The 19,960-nt window shown below is 54.7% G+C and overlaps 1 protein-coding gene across 1 annotated transcript; it reads right to left on the reverse strand.

Annotated features, from left to right (window-relative positions):
* Positions 1-991: 991 nt before the first annotated feature.
* Positions 992-19,459, reverse strand: ESS2 (ess-2 splicing factor homolog). Its single transcript, XM_038763103.1, has 10 exons — positions 19,267-19,459; positions 9,449-9,617; positions 9,046-9,147; positions 7,996-8,165; positions 7,463-7,580; positions 4,642-4,778; positions 3,278-3,380; positions 3,045-3,154; positions 2,156-2,271; positions 992-1,520 (listed from the first exon to the last, which is right to left on the reverse strand). Exons 1-10 carry the CDS (start codon positions 19,435-19,437, stop codon positions 1,244-1,246), a joined length of 1,473 nt encoding a protein of 490 aa, XP_038619031.1. The 5' UTR covers positions 19,438-19,459; the 3' UTR covers positions 992-1,243.
* Between the last annotated feature and the right edge of the window lie 501 nt (positions 19,460-19,960).

Below are 19,960 nucleotides of genomic sequence, written 5' to 3' on the forward strand. Positions count from 1 at the left end.
GTACACACCAGAGGCCAGTCAGGACTCTTTTTCTACAGGACGCGGCGGCCCTGTGGGCTGCCTCGCTGCTGCCCGGTTTCCGGGGCGGGGGGCTGGGGGGGTCACAGTGGGTGGGGAACCTCAATTGTCCACCGTCAGTTCTGCCAAGCTCCCATCTGGGATGGGGTCATCTCCCAGCTTCCTCTGGTTCAGCCCCATCCCTCCCTAACCCTGCCCGGGGTCCCCCGGCTCAGCCGGTGCCCCTCGGCCCCTCTCCAGCGTCTCCACCCCCATGACCCTCCCCGGCCCCTCCGGACTGCAAGTTGCCCCGATGGGTAGGAGAGCAATGCCCACTTGGATTTGTTGGGCCGGCGAAGGAGAGTCCCATCTCTCGGGGATTCCGTGGGCCGGACCAAATCGCATTCCTCCATCCACCGGAGCAGAGGCCGAGAGGCGGTCGTGGTGGCCCAGGGACTGGCCAGATGAGGCTACTGCTCTGCTGTACCAGCAAGTCCCCGCGCGAAGTCCCGGCTCCCATCACATACCTGACACTCGGGCTGGGCGGCTCGATGAGAGAACCAAGCGCGATACCAAGCCGTGAGGCGACTGAAACATTTAGGGAAGTGGTGGTAAGGGGGGTGCTGGCTAGAGGGGGGGGGGTGGCAGTGGGAAGCCCTGGCCGAACTGGGGTGGTGGAAGTAGGGTGAGCACCCGACGCGCCGGGATGGTGGGTGACAGGAGGGGCACTGGATGCACCGGGGCGGTGGTGGCAGGGGGAGTACCGGTGACACACCAGGGAGGAGGTAGCAGGAGGAGCACCGGATGGACCAGAGTGGTGGTGGCAGGGGGAGCACCGTACGGACCAGGGAAGCGGTAGCAGGGGGAGCGCCAGGTGGACCTCAGGACCAGGGGCCCCTAACGCCCCGGGCTCCGAGCAGGCCGAGCGCCCGGTGGCTCCCGAACCCAGGCCGAGCAAGGGGGACTTGTTCGCTTTTAATGACGCAAACGGTTCCATTTCCACAAAAAATACCCCGCAGCAATCCAGGCCCCTCGACCCAGCGGCCGCCGGCCCCAGGAGGCTTCCGTGCAGTCTGCAGTCCCGCCGCCGCCGCCGGCCAAACCCCCGGTACCGCCGGCCGGGCCCAGCCCAAGCTGGACGCCGGGGCGCCCGCAGTCGCTGTAGGGGCGGGCGCAGCCTCCCCCGTGGCTCCCGGTCCGGCGGCCCCCACGTGCCGGCGGACCCCGTCTCCCCGGCCGGCGGGGGTCAAAAGAAATCGGACGCCTTCCGCCTCTTGGGGAGCTGCAGGAGATTGTCGGTGATGGAGGCGGGGTCCTGGGTGACCGGAGTCCGAGAGGCGGCCCCGGGGGCCGGGGTGCCGGTGGGGGTCTGGGGCCCGGCGACTGGGGTCTTGAAGCCAGGGTGGGCCGGCGACGGGGTGTAGCTAGCCCGCAGGGCCTTGTCGGTGAACTTGCTGGTCGTCCTGCTGACCAGGCGCTGCAGGGCGGGGGACACGGCTGGGCTCAGGCCTTTGGGGGTGAAGCTGGGGGGCAGAAAGACACCGGAGATCACGGAGCATTCGGGGGGGGCTCCCCGGCACCTACGACAACACCCCCCTCCGAGCCATCTCTATCCCGGGGGCCGGCACCCCAGCCACCCATTAAGCTCCATCGCTCCGGCCGAAGCCCCCGGGCCCGGATTGATCCAGGTTTTCCGTTCCCCGTGCCCACCAACCCCCCGCCGTCAACGGCTCATTCTCCTTCCTGCCTCTCCCCTTCTTTGTATCCGGCAGGTTGTCTTGTCTGCCCAATTCCCCGTCAGGGGCCGGGGCGGGGTCTGTGACTTTTATCTTATTCTTCCCGGCGTCCAGGGAAGCGCCCCACGGATTGCGAACACCCATAAACGCATCTAATCGGTCGGCTGGCTGATATATCCCATCTCTGAGGGTCCGGCCGGGTGCCGGGACCCAACCCCTCGTCCAGAGGCCGCCACGGCCCGCTCTCCCTCTGCCTGTTCCTGCTCCGAAAAGGGGCCAGGACCCCACGGCAGCCCCTTTTGGTCCGGAGAGAATTTCAACGGCTTCACGAGAGCTGCTCGGTGGGGCGCTGGGGTCCAGGTGTCGGCCCCGAGCCCACCCCCCAGGCTTCCCCGCCTGGGCTCCGCGCCGGCCGCGCTCACCTGGCCAGGTTCTCCGTGGCCCTCCGAAGCGCCTCCTGCTTCTTGGCTCGGTTTTTGGCGGCAGCCTCGTTGGCCATCTTGAGCCCCAGGCGCTCTCTGCGGCCCGGCTCCAGGATCTGCGGTCACGGGGACCGGTTCGGAGCCCCATTCCCCTTCCCCGGCGGCCCGGTTCCCCGCCCCACGTCCTCCCCCGGTCCCCAGCCGCTGCCCACCTCGTCCCCCAGGTCAGGCCTAATGGGCCGAGTCCTCGGGAGCCGGGATCAGCAGTGTTCTGAGCAGAAATGGGCGAACCCCCCGGGACTCACAACTGGACCCCAACACACTCATGCTAGCAGTCCACTAGACCACAAGCCGCTCGTGGGTGGGGATCTCATCTCCTCCAGCTCCGCGTCGGACTTTTCCCAGGGCTCAGGACATCCCGCCGACCGGCCGCCCCCGGGATCGACTCAAAGGCTGACTCTGGAGTCACATGTCGTGGGTTCAAAGCCCTGCTCTGCCGCTTCATCATCATCATCAATCGTATTTATTGAGCGCTTACTGTGTGCAGAGCACTGGACTAAGCGCTTGGGAAGTACAAGCTGGCAACATACAGAGACAGTCCCTACCCAACAGTGGGCTCACAGTCTAAAAGGGGGACACAGAGAACAAAACCAAACATACCAACAAGTCACTTAACTTCTCTGTGCCTGTTACCTCATCTGTAAAATGGGGATTAAAACTGGGAGCCCCTCGTGGGACAACCTGATCACCTTGTATCCTCCCCAGCGGTTAGAACAGTGCTTTGCACATAGTAAGCGCTTAATAAATGCCATTATTATTATTATTAGTCTCCCGCCAGCAGGCCCAGGCCCGCCCCCTCCCAGCAGGGGAAACGGTCAGCGAGAGGTACCTTGAAGGCCGGTCCCGGGGTGCGGTCCACGTACGGAGTGTCGGCCCCATCGACCCGCAGCGGCGTGCTTTCCACCTCCCCCCACGTCATCAGAGGAGACTCGTTCACGCCTGAGGACAGTAGCCAGTCAGGGGCTAAGCTGGGGGTGGGGGGGACGGCGGGGGGGGGGGCCAAGGGGCCGGATGGGCTCCCGAGCGCCAGGATCAATTCCCCGGGAGCAGCCCCTCTCTTACCGGGTGCCGGAGACGGGGTGATGACAAAGCCGTAGCCGTTGACTCGGGGAGACTCCTGGGGGACCAGCTCCTTGCCGTCGGGACCCACTTTGCCCTGCTTGTGCTGAAACGACAACGGGAACCTCAGCACGAGCGACTGACCGGTGTGCATACGTGCACGTTTACATATATGGGCACGCACACATACACAAACACAAACGAGCACATTCCCAGTACACAAGGCTCCGCTTCCAGAACCTGCTCAGCTTCCTCTCTCTCAGGAGAACGTGCGTTAGGGAAGCCCCGACAGGGGAGCGGGGAGGAGGGGAGAACTCCAGGCAGCCAGGCCTCAGAAGGAGAAGCAGCGTGGCTCAGCGGAAAGAGCCCGGGCTTTGGAGTCCGAGGTCATGGGTTCGAATCCCGGCTCCGCCCACTGTCAGCTGTGTGACTTTGGGCCAGTCACTTCACTTCTCCGGGCCCCAGTTGCCTCGTCTGGAAAATGGGGATTGAGACTGTGAGCCCCCCCAAGGGCCAACCTCATCACGCTGTAACCTCCCCGGCGCTTAGAACAGTGCTTTGCACATAGTAAGTGCTTAATAAATGCCATCATTATTATTATTAATAATAATAATAAATGTCATTATTATTATTATTATTTTTTTTTTTAAGGAGCAGGGTCCCTCAGGCTCAGGGCTAGGCATACGCCACAGTCTGGGCCAGCCCACCCGGCGGCAGAAGGCCCAGGCCGGGGGCGAGGGAGTGGGGTCCCCGGGGGAAAAGCAGCGTGGCTCAGCGGAAAGAGCCCAGGCTTTGCAGTCCGAGGTCATGGGTTCGAATCCCGGCTCCGCCCACTGTCAGCTGTGTGATTTTGGGCAAGTCACTTCACTTCTCTTCACCTGTATATATGTTTGTACATATTTATTACTCTATTTATTTATTTTACTTGTACATATCTATTCTATTTATTTTATTTTGTTAGTATGTTTGGTTTTGTCCTCTGTCTCCCCCTTTTAGACTGTGAGCCCAATGTTGGGTAGGGACTGTCTCTATGTGTTGCCAATTTGTACTTCCCAAGCGCTTAGTACAGTGCTCTGCACATAGTAAGCGCTCAATAAATATGATTGATTGCTTCTCTAGGCCTCAGTACCTCATCTGTAAAATGGGGACGAAGACTGTGAGCCCCCCGGGGGACAACCTCGTCACCTTGTAACCTCCCCAGCGCTCAGAACAGTGCTTTGCGCATCGTAAGTGCTTAATAAACGCCGTCATTATTCTTGTTATTATTAAGGAGCAGGGTCCCTCAGGCTGAGGGCTAGGCAGACGCCACAGTTCGGGCCGGGGGCGAGGGAGTGGGGTCCCCGGGGGTCCCCGGGGGTCCGCCGCACCTGGGCATTGAGGGCGGCCGCCTGCTGCAGCTGGGACTTGCTCAGGGCCTGGCTGAACGGGTCCCGCAGGAAGCGCGTGTTTCTGTGCAACACTTCCCGAGGCTTCTTCGGCTCGGCCTCCTCCTCGTCCGGAACACCTGGGCGACAAAACCAGGACCCCCCTCGACACACGCTCCAGCCATCCCCGCCTCGCCGGACCCCCATGGCGGCGGCGGCGGCGGTGGAGGGGCAGCGCAAGCCCCCTGACCCTGGGACTCCTCCGTGGGGTGGTCAGACGGTCCAGAGTACCTCTCACCAGCCAAAACTAAACCTGTAATTCAGGTACGTGGCTGTAATTTTTTTTGGCTCGGCGGAAAGGGCCCGGGCTTTGGAGTCAGAGGTCATGGGTTCAAATCCCGGCTCTGCCAACTGTCAGCTGTGTGACTTTGGGGAAGTCACTTCACCTCTCTGTGCCTCGGTTCCCTCATCTGTAAAACGGGGATTAAGACTGTGAGCCTCAGGGGGGACGACCTGATCATTCTGTAACCTCCCCGGCACTTAGAACAGTGCTTTGCACATAGTAAGTGCTTAATAAGTGCCATCATTATTATTATTTTTATTATTATTAAAATGGGGATTAGAACTGTAAGCCCCCTGTGGGACGACATGATCATCTAGTAACCTCCCCAGCGCTTAAAACAGTGCTGTGCACATAGTAAGTCCTTAATAAATGCCATCATTATTATTATTATTATTATTAAAATGGGGATTGAAACTGTGAGCCCCCTGTGGGACAACCTGATCACCTTGTAACCTCCCCAGCACTTAGAACAGTGCTTTGCACATAGTAAGCGCTTAATAAATGTCATTATTATTATTATTTTTTTTTTTTCGTTAAATGGGGATTAAGACTATGAACCCCACGTGGGACAACCTGATCATCTTGTAACCTCCCCAACGCTTAAAACAGTGCTGTGCACATAGTAAGTCCTTAATAAATGCCATCATTATTATCATTATTATTAAAATGGGGATTGAAACTGTGAGCCCCCTGTGGGACAACCTGATCACCTTGTAACCTCCCCAGCACTTAGAACAGTGCTTTGCATATAGTAAGCGCCTAATAAATGCCATCATTATTATTATTTTTTTAAAATGGGGATTAAGACTATGAGCCCCACGTGGGACAACCTGCTCATCTTGTAACCTCCCCGGCGCTTAAAACAGTGCTTTGCACATAGTAAGTGCTTAATAAATGCCATCATTATTATTATTATTATTAAAATGGGGATTAAAACTGTGAGCCCCCTGTGGGACAACCTGATCACCTTGTAACCTCCCCAGCACTTAGAACAGTGCTTTGCACATAGTAAGCGCTTAATAAATGTCATCATTATTATTATTTTTTTTTTTCTTTAAATGGGGATTAAGACTATGAGCCCCACGTGGGACAACCTGATCATCTTGTAACCTCCCTGGCGCTTAAAATAGTGCTTTGCACATAGTAAGTGCTTAATAAATGCCATCATTATTATTATTATTATTATTAAAATGGGGATTGAAACTGCGAGCCCCCTGTGGGACAACCTGATCACCTTGTAACCTCCCCAGCACTTAGAACAGCGCTTTGCACATAGTAAGTGCTTAATAAATGCCATTATTATTATTATTATTATTTTTAAAATGGGGATTAAGACTGTGAGCCCCCTGTGGGACAACCTGATCACCTTGTAACCTCCCCGGTGCTTAAAACAGTGCTTTGCACATAGTAAGTGCTTAATAAATGCCATCATCATTATTATTATTATTAAAATGGGGATTAAAACTGTGAGCTCCCTGTGGGACAACCTGATCACCCTGTAACCTCCCCAGCGCTTAGCACATAGTAAGTGCTTAACAAATACCATCATTATTATTGTTATCCCCCTCTAGACTGTAAGCTAACTGTGGGCAGGAATGTCTGTTTATTGTTATATTGGACTCTCCCAAGGTCTTAGTACAGTACAGTGCTCTGCACACAGAAAGCGCTCAAAAAATACAAATGAAGGAACGAATTAATGAACGAACCAGTTTCCCGCTCCCGGGGGGCCCAAGGAGCCCCTGATGCCACCCCTACCCGCCCACCTCGCCCCACACATCCTGCGACCACTGCATCAGTGAAGCGGTGAAGAGAAGCAGTGTGACTCAGTGGAAAGAGCACAGGCTTGGGAGTCAGAAGTCAGGGGTTCAAATCCCGGCTCCTCCGCTTATAATAATAATAACATTTATTAAGCGCTTACTATGTGCAAAGCACTGTTCTAAGCGCTGGGGAGGTTACAAGTTGATCAGGTTGTCCCATGGGGGGCTTACGGTCTTCATCCCCATTTTATGATGATGATGATGGCATTTATTAAGCGCTTACTATGTGCAGAGCACTGTTCTAAGCGCTGGGGGGATGGCAAGGTGATCAAGATGTCCCCACGTGGGGCTCACAGTCTTAATCCCCATTTTACAGATGAGGTAACTGAGGCGCAGAGAAGTGAAGTGAGTTGCCCAAGATCACACAGCAGACATGTGGTGGAGTCGGGATTTGAACCCATGACCTCTGACTCCAAAGCCCGGGCTCTTTCCACTGAGCCAGGCCGCTCCGCCTGTAAGCTGCGTGACTCTGGGCAAGTCACTTAAATTCTCTGGGCCTGTTACCCCATCCGTAAAATGGGGATTAAGACTGTGAGTCCCACAAGGGACAACCTGATCACCTTGTATCGTCCCCAGCACTTAGAGTAGGCGCTTGACAAATACCAAAATTATTATTATTTATTACCATCAGTGAATGTGAATACAAACGCGCTTGGGTCCTCACCAGCGGGGTAGTACATCAGGGTGTTCTTGGCTTTGTAGGCCCAGGCTTCCACTCCGGCTTGGCTGCTCTCCAGGGCCTGCTGCTCGGCTGAGGGCACGGCCAGATTCTGCTGGGATCGCTGCAGCCCGGTCGCGCGGGCACGGGGCGGAGAGGGGACCATCTCAGGACCCAAAGCTCTTGGCCCCGAGCAGACCGAGCCCGTCCCCTTCCCTCAGCCCTCGGCCGCGGGCGGCTACGACTCTCCCGCGACCACCGCTCACCCTCCCCACCTTTCCCAACCCCATCGCCCTCCACCTGTCTTGAGCCCCACCTTGAGCCCACCACCCTGCCCAGCCCCGGGGTGCCAAGCCAGAACGGGGCCTTGAGGTGTCAAGATGGTTCCCCGAGGCGGAGGGATGCCGCCGATGTGCCCGGATGGACGTGGACAGGGACGCCTGGGGGGCCGGGAGGGTGGTCAACGGAGCGGGCCTGCCCACGCTGCTGAGATCCACCCCCGCCCCAGGGGCCCCGGGCCGCTCACGGCCTCTCCCCACCTGCGCCAACTCGTCCTCCGCATCATAGAGCCAGGCGTGCCGGCTCTTCTCCTTCTCCTTGGCCACCTCCATGATCTGCTCGAACGAGGCATTGTCCTCACTCGTGTGCCTGGCCAGAAAGGCGTCCAGGCTGGGGAGGGTCTCTTGGCTCCCTTCCTTCTCTGCCTCTCCTGGCGGGGTGGGAGGGGCAGGATATTCATGGAGCCATGGAAACCAGGGGTTAGCCACCTCACTGGCCGGTCCCCCCCCCGACCACCTTGCCACCCGGCCCCCGACGGAGTCGAGCCCCAGAAGAGCCTGAGGCAGGGCAGGCTCTGTGCCTTCCGTGCCCTCCCAGCTGGGCTCGACAGCCCACGGAGCCACCAGGCCCCTGGCTCCCCTGGCCACGGTGCCCTCCTCGCTGGATCCCCCTCAGCAAGTGGGGACCCTCTCCCCTCCCCAATCCAAAGTCCTTTTCCTTTCTCCCATCCTGGCGCCCAGAAGCTGTGCCCAACGCCAGGAAGACGCCTACCCCGATACCCAGGGAACTACCAAAGCTCGGGACCCTCCCCTTCACGAGCAGCCTCCTGCCCCCCGGCTCCAGAGAGGTTTAAGGCACGTGCTCCCTCTATCCCGCCTCTTCCTCTGAACTCGCTCTCTGGAAACCGGATCGGTGCATCTCCCCCATTAGACCGTTAGCTCCTTGTGGGCAGGGGCTGCCGATCTTGCCACTTCGGCATTCACCACTCCCACCCCGCCCCTGGTCCCAAGCCCTTAGGATATGGAATTGTCCAGTGCAAAGCCCTCTCGGGGTGCTCAGCCAACAGCACTGAATGGCTGAGACCAAGAGACGGCCTCCCCTTCCCCGCTCCCCGCCAGGGCTGCCCGCCAGCTATGACCGCTAACCGGATGGCCCCCGGCCAGCAGCCGCAGGGGCCACCATCAGGGCAGGAGGGAAGCGATCGGTGCCCTCGCTCCTTCGCTCGGCACCACCCTCTCTAGAGCCCAAAGAGGCTGAGAAGGAAAAGGGCTCGGAACCGGATCCGGGTGGGCCGTCGCCTCCGGCCTTACCTTCCTCCGGTGCTCTGGCCTGGGCCCGAGGTCTGCCCAGCGACGGCGCCGCCCCTGGGCCCGCGTGCACCTCGGGGGTCTCAAACGTGGCCGGGGTCACATCTGGGAGAGGAGAAGCAGAGTGGTCAGCTGCTACGTGGCCCCTCTCCCCCAAACACCAGGAGCAGGCCCACAGTCTGGAGGAACGCCCGGCGGGTACCCAAGTCCGACCGACACCCGATGGGCATCACAGACTGAGTGAGCGAGCCAGGAGCCCGGCCCCTGGGCCTCACCCGTCCCATCGCCAGCCGCTAACCCACTGGAGGAGCTGCCCACAGAAGGCCCGGCCGGCCCCTCTCCCGACCCCGCTGCCTGAGCAACATTCCTGCCCAGCGTCCCCAGCCCCGACCCGCCAGGGACTCACACGGCAGCGGCGTGTCCCGCGCTGGCCTGCCCAACGAGGAGCCCAGCTTGATGGCGAGTTGGCGCATCTTCTCCAGGTCTCCGCTGTCCTCTGCCTCCAGGTATTCTCTCTGGGCCTGGAGCTTCTCCATATCAGGGAAAAAGTCCCTCTGGATGATCTTCTGCAGGCTCTGCCGAGACAAGAGGCCCAAGCCGGGCTTTGCTCAAGACTCAGGTCCTAACTTTGGGCACCCTGACCTGAGCTGAACACCCTCACCATGAGCTCCCGTGAAGCAAGGAGCACACCCGGTTCTTCCACCTGGACCGCACCCAGTCCATCATCAGGGCAGGGAGAACGATACCCACTGGGGTCTCATTACCACCCCTCAGCCATCACCTCCAACTGCCCCACACCCTCTTAGGAGGCTGACCACCACCACCTCCAGCTCCCCGCAAACCTCTAGCCAGTCAGTCAATCAATCGTACTCATTGAGCGCTTACTGTGCGCAGAGCAGTGTATTAAACACTTGGGAGAGTACAACACAACATAGATGCATTCCCTGCCTTCGATGGGCTTAATATAAATTAATATAAATAAGATGACAGATATGTACATAAGGCTGGGAAGGGGGATGAATAAAGGGAGCAAGTCATGGCAGTGCAGATGGGAGTGGAAGAAGAAGAAAGGAGACCTTAGTGATGGAAGGCCTCTTGGAGGAGATGTGCTTTCAGTAAGGCTTTGAAGGGGGGAGATGATGATGATGATGACATTTATTAAGCGCTAACTATGTGCAAAGCACGGCTCTAAGTGCTGGGGAAGTTACAAGGTGATCGGGTTGTCTCATGGGGGCTCACAGTCTTAATCCCCATTGTACAGAGGAGGTAACTGAGGCACAGAGAAGTTAAGTGATTTACCCAAAGTCACACAGCTGACAATTGGCGGAGACTGGATTTGAACCCATGACCTCGGACTCCAAAGCCCGGGTTCTTTCCACTGAGCCACGCTGCTTCCATCAGCCCTACCACAGAAGACGACCCTGGCGTTGGACGGCGGCAGAGCCAGCCCAGTAGGACAGCCCCGACCGACCGACGCTTTTCGGCCCCGGCTTCTCTTTCGCTCTTCAGGGAGACGGTCTGAAACTGGGCCGGACCTCCGGGGGCCCCGCCACGCTCACCCTGGACCCTGTTTGCTCCCACGCTCACCCTGCAACTGACTCCAGCCAGTTCCCCTCTTGAGGGTTTCCCAAGTCCGTCCATCCACCCATCCGTCCCTCCCTCCGTCTCCATTCGAAGGTCACCACCGAAGTCTGAGCCCTAAACCTCGCCCCACTGGGCCGCCTCACAGTCTACTCCTCCCCATACTGACTGAGTCAATCTTATTTACAGAGCGCTTACTGCGGGCAGAGCACTGTACTAAGCGCTTGGGAGAGTACAACACATCAATAAACTGACACATTCCCGGGCCACAGTGAGCTCATAGCCTAGAAAAGGAAACAGGAATTAATATAAACAAATTACAGACATGTATTTAAGTGCTGTGGGGCTGGGAGGGGGAATGAATAAAGGGAGCAAGTCAGGGTGACACAGAAGGAGGAAAGGTGGGCTTAGTCGGGGAAGGCCTCTCGGAAGCGCTGTGCCGTCAATTCTTCTTCAATCGTATTTATTGAGGGCTTACTTCAATAAAGCTTTGAAGTGGGTAGACTGTGAGCCCCACTGTTGGGTAGGGACTGTCGCTATATGTTGCCAATTTGTACTTCCCAAGCGCTTAGTCCAGTGCTCTGCACATAGTAAGCGCTCAATAAATACGATTGATGATGATGATGATGAAGTGGGGAGACGCACTGTCTATCGGATATGAGAAGGGAGGGCCTTTCCTCTCCATCCAAACCGCTACCGTGTTAATACAGTCCCTCATCCTATCCCGACTGGATTACTGTATCAGCCTCTGTTCTGACCGCCCAACCTCCTGCCTCTCCCCACTTCATGCCACTGCCCTGATTACAGAAATGTTCAGGACATGTCACCCCCCTCCTCAAAAATCTCCAGGGGTTGCCTATCCACCTCCGTATCCAACAAAAACTCCTCACTGTTGGCTTCCAAGCTCTCCATCACCTTGCCCCCGTTCTTCTGGTGGATGGGCAAGTCATTTAAATTCTCTGTGGCTCAGTTACCTCATCTGTCAAACGAGGATTGAGACTGTAAGCCCCATGTGGGATGACCTGATTACCTCGTATCTACCCCCGTGCTTAGAACGGCGCCTGGCACATAGTAAGCGCTTAACAAAAACCATCATTTTTATCATTACTATTATTAACCTTCTCAGGCAGCGTGGCTCTGTGGAAAGAGCATGGGCTTTGGAGTCGGAGGTCATGGGTTCAAATCCCGGCTCTGCCAATTGTTGGCTGTGTGACTTTGGGCAAGTCGCTTCACTTCTCTGGGCCCCAGTTACCTCATCTGCAAAATGGGGATTAAGACTGTGAGCCCCCCGTGGGAGAACCTGATCACCTTGTAACCTCTCCAGCGCTTAGAACAGAGCTTTGCACATGGTAAGCGCTTAATAAATGCCATCATTAATCTCGCCTGTCTCGCCGCCAACCCCTGCGCCACGTCCTATCTCTGGCTCGGAACCCCCTCCCTCCTCAAATCTGCCAATCACTCTTCCCCCCCTTTCAAAGCCCTACTGAAGGCGCACCTCCTCCAAGAGGCCTTCCCAGATTAAGTCCCGCTTTTCCTCAGCTTCCCTTCCCTTCTGCGTCACGACTCTCTCACTTTGCTCTTCCCCCCTTATGTATACATGTACGTATCCATAATTCTATTTATTTATACCGATACCTGTTTACTTGCATTGATGTCTGTCTCCCCTCTCTAGATTGTGAGCTCACTGTGGGCAGCGACTGTCTCTCTTTATTGCTATATTGTACTTTCCAAGCCCTCAGTACAGTGCTCTACGAGCGGTAAGCGCTCAATAAACATGACAATGAATGAACGAGGGCATTCCTGGCCAGAGGCGGGACGTGGGCGAGGAGTCGGCGACGATAAAGACGAGATCATGGCTCGGTGAGAAGGTTAGCATTACAATTCTCAATTACCGGCTCACAGCTACCCACCAATTCCATCCTCCCGGGGGGAAGCCATCAAGGAACTGCTGCTTTCGGCCCTTGGGCACAGTCTCCGAGTGTCTTCTTCGACTATGATGACACGCAAATTCGTGAAGCATTCCATATTTTTCCATTTATTTTATTTTGTTAGTATGTCTGGTTTTGTTCTCTGTCTCCCCCTTTTAGACTGTGAGCCCACTGTTGGGTATGGACTGTCTCTATATGTTGCCAATTTGTACTTCCCAAGCGCTTAGTCCAGTGCTCTGCACACAGTAAGCGCTCAATAAATACGATTGATGATGATGATGATGATCAGTGAAGATGAACGCACATTTATTTAGCCGGCTATACTTCCACACCTGCCCTACCAGCCATCGGAGCACTTGGCGAATGCCTTGAGTCTGTCCGTCTCCCCCTTAGATCGGAAGCCCCTCGTGGGCAGGGCCTGGGTCTCTTGGACAATTATATTCTCCAGAGCACCTTAATAAAGGGCTCTGTGACACCTATGCCCTTTAAAAACCTGCATATCCACCTCACCCCCAGCCCTTACAGACCTATCTGTAATCGATTTTAATGTCTCCCCCTCTAGATGATAAGCTCATTGTGGGCAGGGAAGGACTCTACCAACAATGTTGCACTGCATTCTCCTGGGCGCTTAGTACAATGCTCGGTACAAAGTAAGCACTCAGCATCGGAGAAGCAGCGTGGCTCAGTGGAAAGAGCACGGGCTTTGGAGTCAGAGGTCATGGGTTCAAATCCCAGCTCTGCCAACTGTCGGCTGTGTGACTTTGGGCAAGTCATTTAACTTCTCTGGGCCTCAGTTACGTCATCTGTAAAAATGGGGATTAAGACTGTGAACCCCCCCCCCCCCCCGTGGCACCACCTGATCACCCTGTAACCTCCCCAGCGCTTAGAACAGTGCTTTGCACATAGTAAGCGCTTAATAAATGCCATCATTATTATTATCATCACTGATTGATTGGGTGCTCAGTATTACTGACTGGGAGCCCCATGTGGGACAGGGACTGTGTCTGCTGTTATTTTAGTTCTATCTACCCCAGCGCTTAGAACAGTGCTTCACACACAACAAGCACTTAACACAAACAGTAAAAGAAAAAAGACCGTTTAGTCAATCAATTGTATTTATTGAGCGCTTACTGTGTGCAGAGCACTGGACTAAGCGCTTGGGAGGCACAAGTTGGCAACACATAGAGACGGTCCCTACCCAACAGTGGGCTCACAGTCTAAAAGGGGGAAGTCTAGTCATGTACTCTCCTCTCCACTGACCACCAGCTCACACTCTCCACTTCTCCCCGGGCCCGCTTTCCATCTCTGGCTCCCAACTCCATCTCCAGCCCTCTGCACTCATCCCTCCCCGGCTCGAATTCCTTCTCTTCCTTGAATCCGTCTAACCTCCCTTCAAAATGTCCCAAAAAGCCCCCTCCTCCAGGAATTCTCCCGCGACAGGGCGGCCCTTCTGCCTCCCCTTCGTGCAGGTTTGCTTATTTGGGCGGACTTCCAGTTTCTGCGGCGACCGTACACGGGGGGCCACCCTGGGAGGGCAGGGGCTACTGCTTTTTCTGGTCCTGTCCCCTCTAGACTGTAGGCTCGTTGTGGGCAGGGAATGCACCTGTTATATTATATCCTCTCCCAAGTGCTTCGTATAAGGCTCTGTATACAGTAAGTGGGGCTCAGTGGAAAGAGCCCGGGCTTTGGAGTCAGAGTTCACGGGTTCAAATCCCCGCTCTGCCAATTGTCGGCTGGGTGACTCTGGGCAGGTCACTTCTCTGGGCCTCAGTTATCTCATCTGGAAAATGGGGATAAAGACTGTGAATCCCCCATGGGACAACCTGATCACCTTGTAACCTCCCCAGCGCTTAGAACAGGGCTTTGCACGTAGTAAGCGCTTAATAAATGCCATCATCAGATAAACACAACTGACTGACCTACTGTCCGGCCTGCAGCCGTGCACCGGACAAACCACTCGTGGAGGTGGTGAAGACACGTCCCGCCTCACCTGAGGCACAGTGAGGACGACCCCCTCCTCAAGCAGACCCCCACCCCCCGAAGCCATCAAGGGCTGGTGCTCCCGAGTGGGTGGGAGCATCCACCTGGGGCTGCGACGTCTGGGCGGTAGCACAGATGACAAAGACGCACTCGCATCCGGACCCGGTGTCCACATGGGGCTGAGGGGTCTCGGGGCAAACCTGGGGGGGCTGCCAGGAGGAGGGGACGTTTTACTAAGCGAAGCAACACGGCATAGTGAATAGCGAACACGCCTCAAAATCAGACGGTCGTGGGTTCCAGTCCCGGCTCCACCACTTGTCTGCTGTGTGACCTTGGGCAAGTTACTTCACTTCTCTGGGCCTCAGTTATCTCCTCTGCAAAATGGGGAATGAGGCAGGGAGCCCCACGCGGGGCGGGAACTGTGCGCAGCCCTATTGGCTTGGAATAATAAAAATAATAACGATAGCATTTATTAAGCGCTTACTATGTGCAAAGCACTGTTCTGAGCGCTGGGGAGGTTACAAGGTGATCAGGTCGTCCCACGGGGGCTTCGCAGTTTTAATCCCCATTTTTACAGACTGAGGCACAGAGAAGTTAAGTGACTGGCCCGAAGTCACCCAGCTGGCAATTGGCGGAGCCGGGATTTGAACCCATGACCGCTGACTCCAAAGCCCGGGCTCTTTCCACGGAGCCACGATTCTTCCCCATCGATTAGAAAAGCGCCTGGCACATAGTAAGCGCTTAACGAACGCCACAGTTACCATTATTACCAGAGGTTCAGAGGAAGGAGGGCCCCCAGTCGACAAGTTGCAGGGTAGAAGCAGCGTGGCTCAGTGGAAAGAGCCCGGGCTTTGGAGTCAGTGGTCATGGGTTCAAATCCCGACTCCGCCAATTGCCAGCTGTGTGACTATGGGCAAGTCACTTCACTTCTCTGGGCCTCTGTTACCTCTTCTGTAAAATGGGGATTGACTGTGAGCCCCCCGTGGGGCAACCTCATCACTTTGTAGCCTCCCCAGCGCTTAGGACAGTGCTTTGCACATAGTAAGCACTTATCAAATGCCATTATTATTATTATTATTATTATTATTATTATTATTATTAAATGGGACTATGGGTGTAGTCAGAGGATGCTCTCAGACCAGATGAGAATGTGAGCCCCATAAGTGACAGGGCCAGTGTCCAAACTGATTTGCTTGTATCCACCCCAGCGCTTAGTACAGTGCCTGGCACATAGTAAGCGCTTAACAAACAGCACCATTATTATTATTATTATTATTAGAAGCAGCCTGGCTCAGTGGAAGGAGCGCGGGCTTGGGAGTCAGAAGTCGTGAGTTCGAATCCCGGCTCCGCCACTTGTCAGCTGTGTGCCCTGGGGCAAGCCACTTAACTTCTCTGTGCCTCAGTGACTTCATCTGAAAAATGGGGATGAAGACCGTGAGCCCCACAGGGGACAACCTGATCACCTGGTATCCCCCCCAGCGCTTAGAACAGTGCTCTGCACATAGTAAGCGCTTAACAAATACCATCATTATTATTATTATTATTCTCCGTGCCTCAGTGACTTCATCTGAAAAATGGGGATGAAGACTGTGAACCCCACATGGGACAGCTTAATCACCTTGTATCCCCCCCAAGCGCTTAGAACAGTGCCGTACACATAGTAAGCACTTAACAAATGCCAATATTATTATTATTATTCTCTGTGCCTCAGTGACTTCATCTGAAAAATGGGGATGAAGACCGTGAGCCCCACGGGGGACAACCTTATCACCTTGTAACCTCCCCAGCGCTTAGAACAGTGCACTGCACATAGTAAGCGCTTAACAAATGCCATCATTATTATTATTACTCTCTGTGCCTCAGTGACTTCATCTGAAAAATGGGGATGAAGACTGTGAGCCCCACGGGGGACAACCTGATCACCTTGTATCCCCCCCCCCCCAGCACTTAGAACAGTGCTCCACACATAGTAAGCACTTAACAAATGCCATCATCATTATTATTACTCTCTGTGCCTCAGTGACTTCATCTGAAAAATGGGAATGAAGACTGCAAATCCCACAACGTGATCATCTTGCATCCCCCAGCGCTTAGAACAGTGCTCCGCACATAGTAAGCAATTAACAAATGCCATCATTATTATTATTATTCTCTGTGCCTCAGTGACTTCATCTGAAAAATGGGGATGAAGACTGCAAGCCCCACGGGGGACAACCTGATCACCTTGTATCCCCCCCAAGCGCTTAGAACAGTGCCCCGCACATAATAAGCGCTTAACAAATGCCATCATTATTATTATTATTATTCTCTGTGCCTCAGTGACTTCACCTGAAAAATGGGGAGGAAGACTGCGAGCCCCACAACCTGATCATCCTGTATCCCCTCAGTGCTCAGAACAGTAAGCGCTTAACAAATGCCATCATCATTATTATTACTCTCTGTGCCTCCATCTGAAAAATGGGGCTGAAGACTGCGAGCCCCACAACCTGATCACCTTGCATCCCCCCAGCGCTTAGAACAGTAAGCGCTTAACAAATGCCATCATCATCATTATTATTCTCTGTGCCTCAATGACTTCATCTGAAAAATGGGGAGGATGACTGTGAGCCCCACAACCTGATCACCTTGTAGCCCCCCAGCGCTTAGAACAGTAAGCGCTTAACAAATGCCATCATTATTATTCTCTGTGCCTCAGTGACTTCACCTGAAAAATGGGGATGAAGACTGCGAGCCCCACAACCTGATCACCTTGTATCCCCAGCGCTTAGAACAGTAAGCGCTTAACAAATGCCATCATCATTATTATCATTCTCTGTGCCTCAGTGACTTCATCTGAAAAATGGGGATGAAGACTAGGAGCCCCACAATCTGATCACCTTGTATCCCCCCAGCACTTAAAACAGTAAGTGCTTAACAAGCGCTTAGTACAGTGCTCTGCACACAGTAAGCACTCAATAAATACGATTGATTGATCATCATTATTATCATTCTCTGTGCCTCAGTGCCTTCATCTGAAAAACGGGGATGAAGACTGCGAGCCCCACAACCTGATCACGCTGTATCCCCCCAGCGCTTAGAACAGTAAGCGCTTAACAAATGCCATCATCATTACTATTATTCTCTGTGCCTCAGTGACTTCATCTGAAAAATGGGGATGAAGACTGCGAGCCCCACAATCTGATCACCTTGTACCCCCTCAGCACTTAAAACAGCAAGCGCTTAACAAATGCCATCATCATTATTATTATTCTGTGCCTCAGTGACTTCACCTGAAAAATGGGGATGAAGACTGCGAGCCCCACAACCTGATCACCCTGTATCCCCCCAGCGCTTAGAACAGTAAGCGCTTAACAAATGCCATCATTATTATTCTCTGTGCCTCAGTGACTTCATCTGAAAAATGGGGATGAAGACTGCGAGCCCCACAACCTGATCACCCTGTATCCCCCCAGCACTCAGAACAGTAAGCGCTTAACAAATGCCATCATTATTATTATTCTCTGTGCCTCACTGACTTCGTCTGAAAAATGGGAAGGAAGACTGCGAGCCCCACAACCTGATCACCTTGTATCCCCCCAGCGCTTAAAACAGTAAGCGCTTAACAAGCGCTTAGTACAGTGCTCTGCAGACAGTAAGCGCTCAATAAATACGATTGATTGAGCATCATTATTACCATTCTGTGCCTCAGTGACTTCATCTGAAAAATGGGGATGAAGACTGCGAGCCCCACAATCTGATCACCTTGTACCCCCTCAGCACTTAAAACAGCAAGCGCTTAACAAATGCCATCATCATTATTATTATTCTGTGCCTCAGTGACTTCACCTGAAAAATGGGGATGAAGACTGCGAGCCCCACAACCTGATCACCCTGTATCCCCCCAGCGCTTAGAACAGTAAGCGCTTAACAAACGCCATCATTATTATTCTCTGTGCCTCAGTGACTTCATCTGAAAAATGGGGAGGAAGACTGCCAGCCCCACAACCTGATCACCTTGCATCCCCCAGCGCTTAGAACAGTAAGCGTTTAACAAATGCCATCATCATTATCATTATTCTCTGTGCCTCAGTGACTTCATCTGAAAAATGGGGATGAAGACTGCGAGCCCCACAATCTGATCACCTTGTATCCCCTCAGCACTTAAAACAGCAAGCGCTTAACAAATGCCATCATCATTATTATTATTCTGTGCCTCAGTGACTTCACCTGAAAAATGGGGATGAAGACTGCGAGCCCCACAACCTGATCACCCTGTATCCCCCCAGCGCTCAGAACAGTAAGCGCTTAACAAATGCCATCATCATTATTCTCTGTGCCTCAGTGACTTCATCTGAAAAATGGGGATGAAGACTGCGAGCCCCACAACCTGATCACCTTGTATCCCCCCAGCGCTCAGAACAGTAAGCGCTTAACAAATGCCATCATCATTATTATTATTCTCTGTGCCTCAGTGACTTCACCTGAAAAATGGGGATGAAGACTGCGAGCCCCACAACCTGATCACCTTGTAAACCCCCAGGCTTAGAGCAGTGCTTCGCCTATAGTAGACGGTTACCACTCATTCATTCAGTCGTCTTTACTGAGCGCTTCCTGTGTGCAGAGCACTGTACTAAGCGCTTGGGAAGTCCAAGTTGGCAACACAGAGAGCCAGCAGTGGGCTTACAGTCTAGAAGTTATTGTTAGGATGATGATGAGGCCTGTCCTCCTCGGGGGTCCCCGCCATGGGGGTCCTCACCTGGATGTATTCTTCCTCATCCAGGACTCGTTTTCCGGAGGCGGTGTCGGGCTTGGGCCGGGCCTTGGCCTTGGCCGCCGCCACCATCTCCGTCCGCCCGGGGCCCGGAGCCGGGACCGAAGCCGGGGACGGAGGTGGGACCGGAGTCCGGGCGGCGCCGGGGCCCTCCATCACGCGAGCCCGAGGCTTCAGGCCCGGACGCGGAGGACGAGGAGCCCGGCGGCGCCGGCGGCGGCGGCGCAGGCGCGCTGCGCAGCTGGTCACGCCCGCGGCCGCGGGGGCTGCTGGGAGTTGTAGTCTTGCTCCCTCCCTCTCCCCGCCCGCGGTGGCTGCTGGGAGCTGTAGTCGCGCCCCCCCCCCCCCCCCCCGCCCGCGGTGGCTGCTGGGAGTTGTAGTCTTCCTCGCCCCTCCGCGGCCAGTTGTAGTCTCGCTCGCCTCTCCGCGGCCGCGCGGGCCGCTGGGAGTTATAATAATTAATAATAATAATAATAATAATAACAATAATAATGGCATGTATTAAGCGCTTACTATGTGCCAATTTGTTGTTGTTATATGTTGCCCCCCCTCGTCCCGCTCTCCATCCCCCCCATCTTACCTCCTTCCCTTCCCCACAGCACCTGGATATGTGTATATCTGTTTGTACAGATTTATTACTCTATTTATTTATTTATTTATTTTACTTGTACATATCTAT

This window comes from Tachyglossus aculeatus, chromosome 21, assembly GCF_015852505.1.
Source record: "Tachyglossus aculeatus isolate mTacAcu1 chromosome 21, mTacAcu1.pri, whole genome shotgun sequence".
NCBI classification, from domain to species: Eukaryota; Metazoa; Chordata; class Mammalia; order Monotremata; family Tachyglossidae; genus Tachyglossus; species Tachyglossus aculeatus.

Bases quoted from the DNA above. Each gene is read 5' to 3' on its own strand.
- ESS2 (XM_038763103.1), bottom strand. From the start codon at position 19,437: ATGGAGGGCCCCGGCGCCGCCCGGACTCCGGTCCCACCTCCGTCCCCG. The intron at 9,618-19,266 runs GTGAGGACCCCC...TTGTCTCGGCAG, and splicing joins ATGAGGAAGAATACATCCAG to AGCCTGCAGAAGATCATCCA. The intron at 3,381-4,641 runs GTGCGGCGGACC...TTGTCGTTTCAG, and splicing joins CGGCCGCCCTCAATGCCCAG to CACAAGCAGGGCAAAGTGGG.